The sequence below is a fragment of the Nelumbo nucifera genome, chromosome 1 (assembly GCF_055504915.1).
Source record: "Nelumbo nucifera cultivar China Antique chromosome 1, China Antique-T2T, whole genome shotgun sequence".
NCBI classification, from domain to species: Eukaryota; Viridiplantae; Streptophyta; class Magnoliopsida; order Proteales; family Nelumbonaceae; genus Nelumbo; species Nelumbo nucifera.
Window position 1 is genome coordinate 206,582,321 of NC_142649.1, and position 14,427 is coordinate 206,596,747.

At 42.0% G+C, this 14,427-nt stretch overlaps 1 protein-coding gene across 5 annotated transcripts; it reads right to left on the reverse strand.

Moving 5' to 3' along the window:
* Nucleotides 1-6,034: 6,034 nt before the first annotated feature.
* Nucleotides 6,035-12,549, reverse strand: LOC104610402 (ribose-phosphate pyrophosphokinase 1). 5 transcript variants are annotated; one of them, XM_088895962.1, is made up of 11 exons: nt 12,315-12,332; nt 11,948-12,002; nt 11,692-11,865; nt 10,330-10,443; nt 9,926-10,174; nt 9,399-9,542; nt 9,095-9,262; nt 8,743-8,812; nt 8,299-8,380; nt 7,399-7,558; nt 6,573-6,963 (listed from the first exon to the last, which is right to left on the reverse strand). In XM_088895962.1, the coding sequence occupies exons 3-11, from the start codon at nt 11,791-11,793 to the stop codon at nt 6,925-6,927; spliced, it is 1,128 nt and encodes a 375-aa protein (XP_088752088.1). In that variant the 5' UTR covers nt 11,794-11,865; nt 11,948-12,002; nt 12,315-12,332; the 3' UTR covers nt 6,573-6,924. The 5 variants fall into 5 exon arrangements, with proteins under 5 accessions (XP_010275296.1, XP_088752088.1, XP_088752086.1 ...); XM_088895960.1 differs by lacking the exon at nt 11,948-12,002 and having other exon boundaries at nt 12,315-12,547; XM_010276994.3 differs by lacking the exons at nt 6,573-6,963; nt 10,330-10,443; nt 11,948-12,002 and adding an exon at nt 6,035-6,538 and having other exon boundaries at nt 12,315-12,548.
* Between the last annotated feature and the right edge of the window lie 1,878 nt (nt 12,550-14,427).

The window sequence follows — 14,427 nt, forward strand, 5'->3', positions numbered from 1 at the left end:
TAATAAGAGAAACCCAACACCCTCTCAAGTTAGAGGTTACCGGTCCAAAATCCAAATACAAATATATTGACGGGAGCATCAGGATTGCTTTACGTCTGGTCCAGTGTTCAGTATTTAGACGTTCTTTGGTTGCAGTGCAGATCTGAATCAGATTTAAATTTTGCACCAGATTCGGGTTCACATCTATTTGTTGGTAACAATAATATGCACTTTTACATGATAAAAAAATGTGTACTTATTGTTCCATTTGCACTCCTCCCAAAGAAATAACCTTTCTTCCTTTATAAGGTGGAATTACACATTTTACTTGCAAGTTTACTTTTGTGCAATTCGGGTTGGCCCAAGTTAGCATTTTACAAGGCATCCGGTTAGGGCCTCAAGCCGGAGCCATTTAAATTTTGACAAAAGCACAAGCCAAACCCGCCAGAGTTAACTAACTGTTCACAAACAAACGAGACCAGGTCAAGTCTGAAGCAAAGTTAAACCATTATTTACAATACTTCAGCCAATTAATCCCATCCCATCCATTTAAACTCTATTGTAGATTTGCACTGCAACCAAACACAATCATAGGTTTTGATGTAACCGTTTTTGGTCACGTACCATTTTTTGTGATGTATAAATTTTTTGGCTAAGTACCTCGTTGTTTGACCCGGTGGTGATGTGCCTTGGTGATGAGCTACTTGGTGGCGAACTCCCTGGGGGAGAACTACTTTGTGACGAACTGCTTGGTGGCGAACTACCCAGTGGCGAGCTCCCTGGTGGAGAGCTACTTGGTGACGAATTGCCGGGTGGCGAACTGCCTGGTGGTGCTCCCTGGTGGCGAACTGCCTGGTGGCAAATTGCTTGGTGGCGAGCTACCTGGTGGCGAACTGCCTGGGGGTGAACTGCCTGGTGGCGAATTACCTGGTGGCGAACTGCCTGGGGGCGAACTGCCTGGTGGCGAACTGCCTGATGGTGAACTGCCTGGTAGTGCTCCCTGGTGGCGAACTGCCTGGTGGCGAACTGCTTGGGGGCGAACTACCTGGTGGCGAACTGCCTGATGGCGAACTGCCTGATGGCGAACTGCCTGGTAGTGCTCCCTGGTGGCGAACAGCCTGATGGCGAACTCGTCACTTGACTTGCTCCTAGGCGGTCTGCAATTCAGAGGACGGTGGAGCTCCTTGGTGCAGCGCAACCCGACTACCCTCCGTGTGAGGTGATTTTCTCTCCTTTGTAGACGGTGGGAGCTGAGGGACCTGCGAGAACTGAATGAGAGGACCCGGGGGTATTTTCCCGACGGGGACTCTCCGATGCCTAAGTTAGCATTCCGATTACAGAGGGCTTGGAGAGAAATGAGAGAGCTAGAGAGCGGGGGTTACCATCATTTTTTCTCCCCTCTGGCTTTGGGGGTCGGAGTCCTTATATAGTGGTGCCCTCGCGGGTTAGGTGGGTGAAAAGCCTTCAAATGGTAAGACGTCATATCCCGTCAGAACCGGGGTACGGTGATGAACTCCTCGAGGTTGTCAGGTTGGCGCTTGTGCTAGGCGGCCAGGTCGGCGCCTGGGCCAGGTTGTCAGGTCGGCGCCTATGTCAGTCGGCGGGTCGGTGTCCGGGCCAGGTTGCCAGGCCGGCGCCTGTGTCTGTCGGCGGGTCGGTGTTCGGGCCAGGTTGCCAGGTCGGCGCCTGTGTCCGGTCCAGGTTGTCAGGTCGGCGCCTGTGTCAGTCGGCGGGTCGGTGTCCGGGCCAGGTTGCCAGGCCGACACCTGTGTCCAGGTCAGGTTTTCAGGTCGGCGCCTGTGTCCGAGTCAGGTTGTCAGGTTGGCGCCTGTGTCCGGGCCAGATTGCCAGGTCGGCGCCTGTGTCCGGGCCAGGTTGCTAGGTCGGCACCTGTGGCAGGCTGATCCGGCCAGGTCGCGCAGGTCGCACACAGGCCGCGCGGGCCGCGCCAAGCCGCGTGCAGGCCGCCTGTGGGCCGCGTGCAGGTCACGCCAGGCCAGCCAGACCGGTGCCCGGGCTGGACACCAACTTGGTAAGTTGTTTCCTGGGTGCTTGCCTAGTTGTCACGAGGTGCCACATGTCGCAATTTCACTGGAGGGCCGAATCTGCCCTCATCAATTGCCCCCCACTCCCGAGTTGAAAGTAACTCAGCAAAGGGAGTAGATTTCTTTTGGCCCGTAAGTCGACGAGTTAGTAAGTTTTGATCCAATTCCTTAGGCTTTGGGAGCTGCCTGTATGTGGCAAGTTGCCAGTAAGACGAGGGGGTCTCCGCCAGTTCAGTAGTGTAGCCCTTAGGCTCTAGGGCAACTTATAATTCACTTTTGCTGATTTTGTTCCTGCTGAGAAAGCGACTGGATATTTAGCAATAGTGTGGCCCGCAGGCTTTGGGAGTGACTCGTAGTCTACTCTTTTTTGACTTTTGCTCGTGCCGAAGAGGCGACCGGGCCTTAAGCAGTAATGTGGCCCGTAGGCTTTGGGAGTGACTCGTAGTCTACTCTTTTTTGACTTTCCCGTGCCGGAGAGGCGACCGGGTCTTAAGCAGTAATGTGGCCCGTAGGCTTTTTGGGAGTGACTCGTAGTCTACTCTTTTTTGACTTTTGCCCGTGTCGGAGAGGCGACCGGGTCTTAAGCAGTAATGTGGCCCGTAGGCTTTTGGGAGTGACTCGTAGTCTACTCTTTTTTGACTTTTGCCCGTGCCGGAGAGGCGACCGGGTCTTAAGGAGTAATGTGGCCCGTAGGCTTTTGGGAGTGACTCGTAGTCTACTCTTTTTTGACTTTTGCCCGTGTCAGAGAGGCGACCGGGTCTTAAGCAGTAATGTGGCCCGTAGGCTTTTGGGAGTGACTCGTAGTCTACTCTTTTTTGACTTTGCCCGTGCCGGAGAGGCGATCGGGTCTTAAGCAGTAATGTGGCCCGTAGGCTTTGCCTGTGAGGTGTCGAGCTATGATTGTGCTGCATCAGCTTCGTAATGCCGGTCACCCACTCCTACAAGAAGCTACTAGGAGCTCGACTTTCGGGGGCAGTACTACTAACTTTAGGTTGCCAGCTCACACGGGAGCCTTGGAAGGCTCGACCGGTAAGGGCGCCTATGTAGTCTGTTGGCCGTCAACTCCCGCGGAAGCCACGAAGAGCTCATCTTTGTAGGGGGGGACCTTGCGGAGATGACTGATGAGGCATTATCTGAATTGAAAGTAAGGTTGGTAGAGCTACTTAGTCTGTTAGTCCCCTGCATAGTTTTTGAGTTCATAAAAAATGTAAACTATAAAGTGATAGTTTCAAAAAAATGAGGACTTAGCTTTGGTAAGATGAAAACTTAGCTTTTGTAGGATGAGAACTTAGCTTTTCGTAGCGTTTCCCACAGACGGCGCCAATTGATGTAACTGTTTTTGGTCACGTACCATTTTTTGTGATGTATAAATTTTTTGGCTAAGTACCTCGTTGTTTGACCCGGTGGTGACGTGCCTTGGTGATGAGCTACTTGGTGGCAAACTCCCTGGGGGAGAACTACTTTGTGACGAACTGCTTGGTGGCGAACTACCCAGTGGCGAGCTCCTTGGTGGAGAGCTACTTGGTGACGAATTGCCGAGTGGCGAACTGCCTGGTGGCAAACTGCCTGGTGGCGAATTGCCTGGTGGCGAACTGCCTGGGGGCGAACTGCCTGGGGGCGAACTGCCTGGTGGCGAACTGCCTGGTAGTGCTCCCTGGTGGCGAACTGCCTGGTGGTGAACTCCCTGGTGGCGAACTGCCTGATGGCGAACTCGTCACTTGACTTGCTCCTAGGCGGTCTGCAACTTAGAGGATGGTGGAGCTCCCTGGTGCTGCGCAACCCGACTACCCTCCGCGTGAGGTGATTTTCTCTCCTTTGTAGACGACGGGAGCTGAGGGACCTGCGAGAACTGAGTGAGAGGACCCGGGGTATTTTCCCGGCGGGGACTCTCCGATGCCTAAGTTAGCATTCTGATTACAGAGGGCTTGGAGAGAAATGAGAGAGCGGGGGTTACCATCCTTTTTTCTCCCCTTTGGCTTTGGGGGTCAGAGTCCTTATATAGTGGTGCCCTCGCGGGTTAGGTGGGTGAAAAGCCTTCAAATGGTAAGACGTCATATCCCGTCAGAACCGGGGTACGGTGATGAACTCCTCGAGGTTGTCAGGCTGGCGCTTGTGCTAGGCGGCCAGGTCGGCGCCTAGGCCAGGTTGTCAGGTCAGCGCCTATGTCAGTCGGCGGGTCGGTGTCCGGGCCAGGTTGCCAGGTCGGCACCTATGTCAGTCGGCGGGTCGGTGTCCGGGCCAGGTTGCCAGGCCGGCGCCTGTGTCTGTCGACGGGTCGGTGTCCGGGCCAGGTTGCCAGGTCGGTGCCTGTGTCCGGGCCAGGTTGTCAGGTCGACGCCTGTGTCAATCGGCGGGTCGGTGTCCGGGCCAGGTTGCCAGGCCGGCGCCTGTGTCCAGGTCAGGTTGTCAGGTCGGCGCCTGTGTCCAGGTCAGGTTGTCAGGTCGGCGCCTGTGTCCGGGTCAGGTTGTCAAGTCGGCACCTGTGTCCGGGCCAGATTGCCAGGTCGGCGCCTGTGTCCGGGCCAAGTTGCCAGGTCGGCGCCTGTGTCCGGGCCAGGTTGCCAGGTCGACGCCTGTGGCAGGCTGATCCGGCCAGGTCGCGCGCAGGCCATGCCAGGCCGCGCCAGGCCGTGTGCAGGTTGCGCCAGGCCAGCCAGACCGGTGCCCGGGGGGGACACCAACTTGGTAAGTTGTTGCCTGGGTGCTTGCCTAGTTGTCACGAAGTGCCACGTGTCGCAATTTCACTGGAGGGCCAAATCTGCCCTCATCAGGTTTCACACTGGTCAATTGGTCATAATTCATTAAAGGCAGTATCACATGTTGGGGATCAATGCTTATTTCTTATACAGAATTTCAATGCTTATTTCTTATACAGAATTTTGTTGGCCTTATAAAAAATTTCAAGCCCTAAATTACTCAAATCTGCAAGTAGATCTGTTCATGGGCTGGGCCTGGCTTTACCTCTTTAAAAACAGAAAAATACTAAGCCCAAGCCCAAAACCAGATTTTGATAAATTGATAGGTATTTTATAACATATTATTAATAATATATAATATATAACACTTTTTCTGCTATTAATTTTATTATATATATATATATATATATATATATATATTATATTTCTGTTATATATTTATTATTATCAAACCAAACTTATTTGGGAAAGCACAAGCCCGACGCAAAAAATAGTCAGGCCTGGCTTTTAGAGTCCAATTTAGGACAGGCCAGGCTGTCAGGCTACCCGGCCCATGAACAGATCTATCTGCGAGTGTTATTCCAGTAACCCTCTGATTTCCATAGTTCAATATATTTTATTCATGATATACAATATCAGCCTTTTTTTTTGTTCATTTTAATACCAATACAATGTTTTAGCCATTTTCGGTTTAATTTATTAATGCTATTAAATATCCGATTGCAAGCCAAATACGATTCAAATCTGATATAAACCCCATGGATAAAATTCAAATCAAATTAAGAACTACCTAATATCCGATTCAATCCGATCCATTTGTACCCTGTTTCTAGTTTTTATACCTACCTAGTTTGAATTCGTTGCGGGTCCAGCACAGTGAGTTCCGTCCCACCGACCTAAACAGCCATCTAATACGGATCCAACTCAACTACCGAATTTTCGAGCTACGTCTACTGCGAGGAGCACGCGAATCCAGTGTGACCCCAATCCATGATCCAACTAGTGTCGCAAATTACAAGCAGCAGGCCAGCTGCTTTGTCACACGCCCATAGTTTACAATGTAGAATATAGTCGATGGGTTTATCCAGCGTCGACACGACATAGTATTATTAGCCATTTGTGTTAGGAGAGTTAAGCAGACCGATCGTCATTTGCCCTTATTGATTGGTACTTGATAGCAAGCGCAATTAGAAAGCCCCAATTAAGATTATTCGAGCCAATAGGGGATCGCCCAGGGTCAGGGCCATCGAAATCGAATGCTTGTCATTGCCCATATTAACGGCATCTTAATGGATATGGACTTTCTTTTGTGGATTTGTTTCAACTTTCAAGCATTTTTCTTGAATCAGCATAAATATATATTTATTTACATTAAATTCTACTGGTCTGGAATTGGGGCTTACAATCATCCCCTCTCCATGACATAGCAAGCTAAGGGGAGAATGGAGATTAGCCCAGGTGGCTCTGGCTACAACTACAACTACAACTACAAGCATCGCAAAGATTTAAAAAAAGAAAATAGAAATAGCCATCCCATTAAGGCTGTCCCCCATTTTCATCCCTGTACAAGTTTTCTGGTAAAAGGAGTTGGCAGATCTCATAATCCATCCCAACAAGCTGTACATTGTAGATGCCACGGATTTGGCTCCTTTTAATTTGTTGATGATGCATATCTGGAGTGTTGGGTGCTCCTCCCTCAATCTCAATTCTCTCAGATCTCAAACGGAGGCCCAACCTGGTGCCCCAGAGAAGGGCTGGGATCCTAGCTCTAGTGTGATCCCCTTCTCCGGTCTGAATGTTTGGAAAACTGGAGTAGGACTTGGATATAATGAATGTGAAGTAGTTTCAGATATAAACAAAAGAGCAGTTTTAACTTTTAAGCACATACGTCAATCAGGACCACGTTAAATTTACACATCAATTAATCATCGTAGAATGGGGAATAAATCTATCCACACATTTTTCCAATATATATAATATTGGGGCAATGGGGAATTCAGGAGAGAGGAATAAGGAAGTCTAACGTGCCTAGTAGAGTCAGAGATCTCCCCACTAAACTCCCAAATTGTACAGTGTTAGAAAAACAGCAAAGCAATCACAGGATAGAAATTTTAGACTACAGCAATATGACAATCCTGTTTCCAGTTATAACTGTGGTAATTGGAGCTGAGAAGGAGAACAAGCCACGAATAAGATTTTTTGATTCAATCAATGCCCAAGCTGGAATAGGGTTCAAATCCACCCTGACAACAGTAAAAAAGAAAAAAAACAAAAATCCAACATGAAGCTACTCTCAGTGACACTGATTTGCAATATCTATTGATTAAAATTCATGTAAAGATGTTCTAGACCACTAAGAGTAAGATGAACCAGATTAAAATCTGGTTCTATGTAGGAATTGGACTGAGAAATAGGAAGAAGGGAAAGCATGATTCGTACAAATCTGAGTTTTATAAATGGACAGAAAACACACAAACAGGTCAAGAGACTTCTCAATTTGACAAAATCAACATTCTACTGGAAAGAGTGGAGAGAAACCTTGATAAAGAAAGGATATGAAGAAGGGCATTAAGGAAAGAAGTGGCTTCAGTGGTTAATAATAGCCATTTGTGGATTTGGAAAAAGCTAATGCCATTAATTATGTTAATAATTCAATTTTACTGAAAAATGCTACTCACAGAGCAGTCATCATGAACACGCCAAATTGTCTCGCCCAAAAGGTTTGCTACTGACAGAACAGTGAGCTGAGGAAAGTAGTTCTGTTCCATCACTGGAATGGTATTTGTGATGATCACCTCTTGAAACAACCCACTTGACAACCTCTCAATAGCAGGAGGACTGCAAGGAAAATATAAAGACTAGATCATAAGCATCGTGAGTGACAACAAATTGATGCATGGATTCCATATTATGTAAGAGAAATAACCTAAATCCAAAGTCTGGAATTTAATGGTAATAAAAGGAAGCATCATTTTTCTGATGTTTCTTTTGGCTAGTTGATGAGTAATTTATCTTTTAGATTATAACTACAATTTAGAATGGATAAAGATAGATATTAGCACTGCAACAGAACCAAGTGACTACTCCATAGTTGTACAGGGAGATTCAACCTAATTGGATGACCTTCACCATCCAATACTATCCTGTTGAAAAGAGAAATGGAGATCAAATACATGACCAAACTTGTTTTTTGATAGGAAAACTACTTTTTTTTTTCAGAAATACCAAACTATTAATTACTCCTAACAGTTTCCTGAATATGATCAGTTGTTACTGTTGAACTTAGAATTTAACAGTAACTGATTTCTGGATAGAATTCAAGTTCTCGGACATTGCAATGGAACTTTTCAAAAGAAGTGCATTGAGACTTCCCCTACTCATGATCATTGTAAGCCACATTGCAGTTTCAAGATTTTATGCAGAGCAAAAGGTAGAATTGACAGAAGGTCAAGTCTCTTCCATGTTCTCCAGGACTTCACCAATAATACTGGATTTAACCATTCCCATAAAAAACACAATTTTGGCACAAACCAAAAGTTATATACAGCAAAAGCAAAGGCTTGGGAGAAATTTGGTACCTAAAAACAGCATGTGTGGTGCATGCATAGACTTCTCTTGCCCCTTCTTGGTGTAACAACTCAGCACCTTTTGCAATAGTCCCTAATGTTGTCCAGGCAAACAAGTAATAAAATTAAATAAAACAAGCTTATAAGAAAAACAACTATACCAACAACAATCAAGCGGTTAATACTAGCGTTAGAACAAATTCAGCACAAGTTCACCAGTTGATGTCCTGGGGCCTAAAATGCACAATAAAATCAAACTTGCCTGATCTGCATCAGGTATGAGCAGATAGATCTATTATTGATAAGCTAAAACTACCAACTCAAGTTTACAAAGCAAATTAAATGGATGCAATGATGATTTATGTACAGCAAATATGGTGATGTATCATGCACTGCTAGTAGCATTATCTTGTTGCACTATTGCACATAGAAAATCCTTGTTTAGAGTCAACTCACCAGCAGTGTCAATCATGTCATCCACCATAACAGCTACTTTTCCTTTAACATCACCAATAAGATTCATCACCTACAAAATAATATTCAACAATAAATTATATAGCCTACAATAAATTATAGTTTTTGTTAAGACTTTAGAGAAAATGGCAGCTTATTTGCTTTGAAACCTTTGCAACTTAACATATGTTTGATTTTAACAATAAATTATAGTTTGCGCATTAAAAAAAGATCTCTAACAGTTAAACTTTACTATTTTATCATTGTGCTCTACTGATAAACTTCTATAGCCTACAAGAAAGTTATGAAGCAGATTTTTCATATCTATCATTAAAATATTTTGAGTGGATTTTACCTCGGCAACGTTGTGCCCATGACGCCTTTTATCCACAATAGCTAATGGGGCATCAGATAATTTCTTAGCAAAAGCACGTGCCCTAGCAACACCTCCAACATCCGGTGAAACCACTACCAAATCATCTGAACATATGGTCTTGCTGGCTAAGTAATCAAGAATTACAGGCTAAAGGCACAGAGAATGAAATAGCAAACTATCAGTCAAAAATTCAACTTGAAATGAACACTTTGAATAAGTAGATGACATAATGAAGCTCTGAAGAATGAAATCAGCTGAAATGTAGGGAAGACGTATTAATTACCTGACCATACACATGATCCACTGGAATATCAAAGTAACCCATGGACTGGCCCGAATGAAGATCACATGCAAGAACACGGTTTGCACCTGCTTCTGTTATCAGGTTTGCCACAAGTTTGGCTGCAATGGACTCACGACCTTGGGTCTGGAAATATAAATTCAGATGGAGTGATAAACCACAGTGCTATCATGAGCAAGCTTCTATCAACTTATTAAATTGTAAAATTAAAAGAATAATTCCAGTTACAAAAGTTATCTTCAGGCTAAGATAGCTACTGGCATCAACAAAGAGGTTGGTAATTCAATGCTTCTGAGAAATATATTTTTTTAATTGGAAAAAGAAAGATAATGAGATCTCCAAGATCAAACATCAACATGATCATAAAAATCCAATTAATTGCACTTTCAAAAGAAGGATTTCATAGAATGAATATTTTTTTGCCTATGTATAGCATATCCATATTTGATATTTAAACTATGAATTATGGATCAAATTTATCTTTTTTCTACCCAAGAAGCAGGAATTACCTTTCTATCAGCCCTAGCATATCCAAAATATGGGATCACAGCAGTAATATTTTTGGCAGACGCCCTCCGACAAGCATCAATCATTATCAAAAGCTCCATGAGATTCTCATTTGCTGGAGGACATGTGGGTTGCACCAGATATACATCACACCCTCTAACACTCTCTTGCAACTGAACATAGATTTCACCATCGGCAAACCGTTTTATCTTGATCTTTCCCAGCTCCAGGCCCATGTAGCATGCAATTTCCTGCAAGGATGAAATAATGCATTAGAGGAAATAAATCCACAACATTCTCAGCATCTTATGACAATAATGCTTCAAAAAGAAAGAAAGAAAGGAAGGAAGGAACAAAGGAGATCCCCCTGAAATGTAACAAGTTTTCTTCAGATAGATTCCAATACAATTAGGATAGCAAGGATTTGCAAACCAAATGCAGCACTAATAGAGGAGGCATGCACGACAAAATCTACGTAACCCAAAGTTCCATTGAAATGACTTGGCCTATTGGGTAACCTCTACACAAATAAACAGTAAAGAAATAAATATTTATTTTTCTACATCATAAAACAGGAGAGTTTCTCAAGTTCTATCGAGTGATTAAACTTAAAGGTGTTAAATGAAACATGAGAAAACCTAATTTCAGATTCTTCAATTAACTACAACTTTGAATCAAAACCAATAAATGACTGACAAAATAAAAACCAGCACTTTTCCAATTAAAGAGAAAATTCCTATATGTTGACCAGCGCCTAAGGTCAAATTAGAGCCAACTCATCTATTCATGCATGTTATACTCATGAGGTTAGTGATGAAGAAGTTTCCTTGTGACAGTGAAACTGCTTAAAAGTTGAATAGACAACTGGCATACATAAAGTTCAGCATATAGAATCAAAACTAACCAGTTCAACACTAAATAAGTGAAAAAGGACAAGCAAAGATCCTCACCCACATGAGTGAATTATACCAACTTCTTTTGATCATGAACAAATTTTTCCAAATTCACATATTAAGTCAATTGAATATATAGCATGAAGCTTAGTAAGAAGCAAAGAAACAGTAATGGAGCTAATATTTCTATCAAAACAAGCTTGCTCTCCAAGGCAAACAGTCATAGATCTAATAGAACTCAGCCAACTTATAATCAAACTCAAATCAAAGTGGTGTTAACCATATATTTCTCTATGGGAACTCCCAGCTACATGTTTTCTAGAACAACTATTTAGGTTCTACACTCTTGAGGCCGACTATCAAAAACTTTCATCAACAGCCACCTAAAATCTGAGATCTAAGAACATATTCCCAAAGCATTTTTCAGAGCTTGTATATATTGCTAAAGGTGAAAATCGTTTAAATCACAGCAACTTAATTTGCCTTCAAGGGGATATTAGCAGCGGTCAACTAAAGGGAGTTGAGATATTTTAACTAGAACATGATCTAATCCCCTTTTTTATCTCAAGGTGCTCAACTGAAATAGCATGCACAATCCAACGTGGGAGCCAGTTAAGTTCTTCTCAAGAATCTAATCATCTTTTATTTGCATGATTTTGATGATCAAGTTAATCTTTTAAATTAGAAAGTGTTATTACTAAAAATTGAAAAACAAAATATATCCTCTATACAAACAAAACCGACTTGCGTATGCTACGATAGGAAGTTGCTAAAAGAGAAATGCACACATGTACAGTATTTGCAAATTAGAATACATCTATATTTTCGAAATAGCATCTATATTCTAAAAACAACAAAAAAGTAGGAAGACTTACCTGAGAAAGAGAAGGATTAGCTGTGCCTGAGAAAATGCGCAGCCTGGTATCGTTTTTGTTCGTCAAGCTTTCTGCGTACCTTGAAGTCAAGAAACTGGACATGGTTTGGTCATTGAGCACCGGAATACATGGTTTTCCATTGTTAAACTTTAATGGCTCCACCAGATTACATCTCTTGACAAATAAAACCAATATAAATTAGAAGAATAGTTTTTTTTTCTAAAGAAACTTGGTAAATTGAAAAATAGCTTCTAACCAGAGATAATTTCCTAGCGCACAATAAGCCATTCCATCAATATAATTTGGACATTCTGAAAGTAACAGCAAAAGAAAAATGACATTACATGCATGCCTAAAGTTTTGGAGTTGACATGGCGATTCTAAAATCGACCTCAGAATTATTTTTCATATCATGAAAACAGAAATTAAAGTCTTATAGTGAGTTTCAAAACAGAATTACAGCTTCAGACCAAAAAAAACAGACACGAAAACTAGCCAAATGAGAAACCGGAGAAAAAAGTCGAAATTTGCGTCAACTGAATGTTGGAAAAATAGAACCTACAACTGAACTCTTTCACAATTAACAGGAAGAAGAATAAAGTAGTACTATTAGTAAAACTAACCACGCCACTTCGAGCAGGAATCCGAAAACAAGGCTCAACGGAATGGGAAGTTCCACGGCGTAGAGAGGAACGAGATACCAGAGCCGAAGAAGAGAAAGGCAAGGAAGCCATTTCCGCTTCTGAGAAGATATGGAAGTTGAGACTTAGGGTTGGGGTTTGATAAGTCTACAAGCGGCGCTTCGAGCTTCAGTTGTGGTTCCCAGTCAGAGGGAAGAAACGAAGAGCGAATTCAGAGGAGGGGCTTCCACTTATTTATAGGACTTGCATATAAATAAATAAATATAAAGAAAAATTAACAAAAAAAATTATACCAAAGAATTTTAGAAAAATAACTGGGGAACAGGAAAAGATGGAAATCCACAATCTTGTTGACGGAAAGTGCCATTCGTCACTTTTGTGTGACTCTCATTACTTTTGCCACGTGGCATTATATTCTCCAAGGATAATAGATCGTAGTACATTTGGACCTTTTTGTAATTTATGCAGGTAGCGGGGACGTATTCTAAGGAAGACTGAACCGAGCAGACATAGAGAGTAAAGCAAATTGAGTAAAGCAATGTCTAAAATTCAAATATTTTTAAATTGAAAATATAATTAAAAAGGGGAAAAAAGCTTTAAACCTCTTACATCTTCTCTAGTTTTATTATTTTCAATAGACTTAACCTCTATATTAATGCCCCGTTTGGTGCATTTTTTGTGCAATCTGTTGGTTTTTTAGAAATCCATTAGTTTGCGTTTTGGTTTTTTCCCATTTGATTGGGAAAATATTTAATTGTCAAAAGTCACAGTGCCAAAAAATGTGAGAAACCCACTTCGGGCAATTTTTGAGAAACTTTAAATGAAGTTTTTTGTCTTTTTTCAATTCGTTTTATGCGAAAAAACCTGCCTTAATCAAACGGTCTTCAAACTGCTAAGATCTTAATATAAAAGCTCACATCATCTTTTGATTGTCAAATCTACCAAAAGATCTTCTAAAAAAGACTTGCCAAATGGTACTTAAATAAAGAGGCATTTGGTATCTTGGATCATTGGAAGAATGGCGGATGAATCATGCATGACTAATTTTAGTTCATGCCACATCATTCTATGGTGTTATTGGAGACGGTAGTATAAATTAATTCACACTAGTGTAGATTGGTCCACATTATATTGCAATTTTTCATCTAACACTTAAATACCATGTAGCAATCCACACCATAATATATTCAAACATTTTTACAAAGTTTTGCAAGATTTTTTTTTTTTTTGTTTTTGAGAAAAGAAAACCCTCCTAATTAGTTACCACTTTTATGATGCCAGTTAATTGGTTTTAAATTTTGCTATGCCTTTCTGGCATTCAAGTCGAACCCGGTTCAACTATTATACCATAGTGGAGCCTAGTGAATCAATCCACATCACACAATTTCTTGTCTATAATACTGAACATCCTTAAGATGCTATTATATTTGACAATCAATGAAAAGACCACTCATATAAAACCTTAATTGTGAGAAGAATAGATAGGTGAGCTAGCAATTTGGTTTTCTCTCACTCTTGGTTTTGTAGATCTATCTCACCTTGTCTGCTCTCCTTTGGTTTTCAATCTTGAAAGGAAAATCATAGCATATCATATTCATCGTCGATAAAATCTCTGAAGGCTTTCATTTCATTCACCAAAGATGGAAACTTACCACCAAGGAATGGGTGATTGTGAGGACTAAGGAGGTTGACATCTTGACGAGATGATAGTGAGGAGCAATGTCGATTGTGATAGACAGATCTTCTTGTTTGAACTGTGGACTTGTTCAGAAACATTGGGCTTCAGTTTTATTTATTTTTTTGTTCTTTTGGGAGTGTTAATTATTTGATTTTTTTTCCTTAATAACGGAGGGAGATACTATTTGTTTAATGACGTAATAGAAGGGTTAAGTGTGTTAAATAGAGGCCAGGTTTCAGTATTTGATTAAGCTTTTAATAAAGTTCTTTATATTTTTTGCTCCAAATTAAAATTATACACACATTTTCTTTATTACATTTATTCCGTACACGTATTTACCAAGTATGCTATGGAGACGACTTGGGCAAGGTAGATTCTAATCGCCTGAATCGTGCTTGTCCAGTGATTGTACCCATC

What these genes read in the sequence shown, in the direction of transcription:
- LOC104610402 (XM_010276994.3), bottom strand. Translation starts at nt 12,425, where the DNA reads ATGGCTTCCTTGCCTTTCTCTTCTTCGGCTCTGGTATCTCGTTCCTCT. An exon ending in ATGGGCACAACGTTGCCGAG is followed by an intron (nt 8,813 to 9,094) that starts GTAAAATCCACT and finishes ATTATTTTGTAG; the next exon opens with GTGATGAATCTTATTGGTGA. An exon ending in GTGTTCATGATGACTGCTCT is followed by an intron (nt 6,539 to 7,398) that starts GTGAGTAGCATT and finishes ATTATATCCAAG; the next exon opens with TCCTACTCCAGTTTTCCAAA.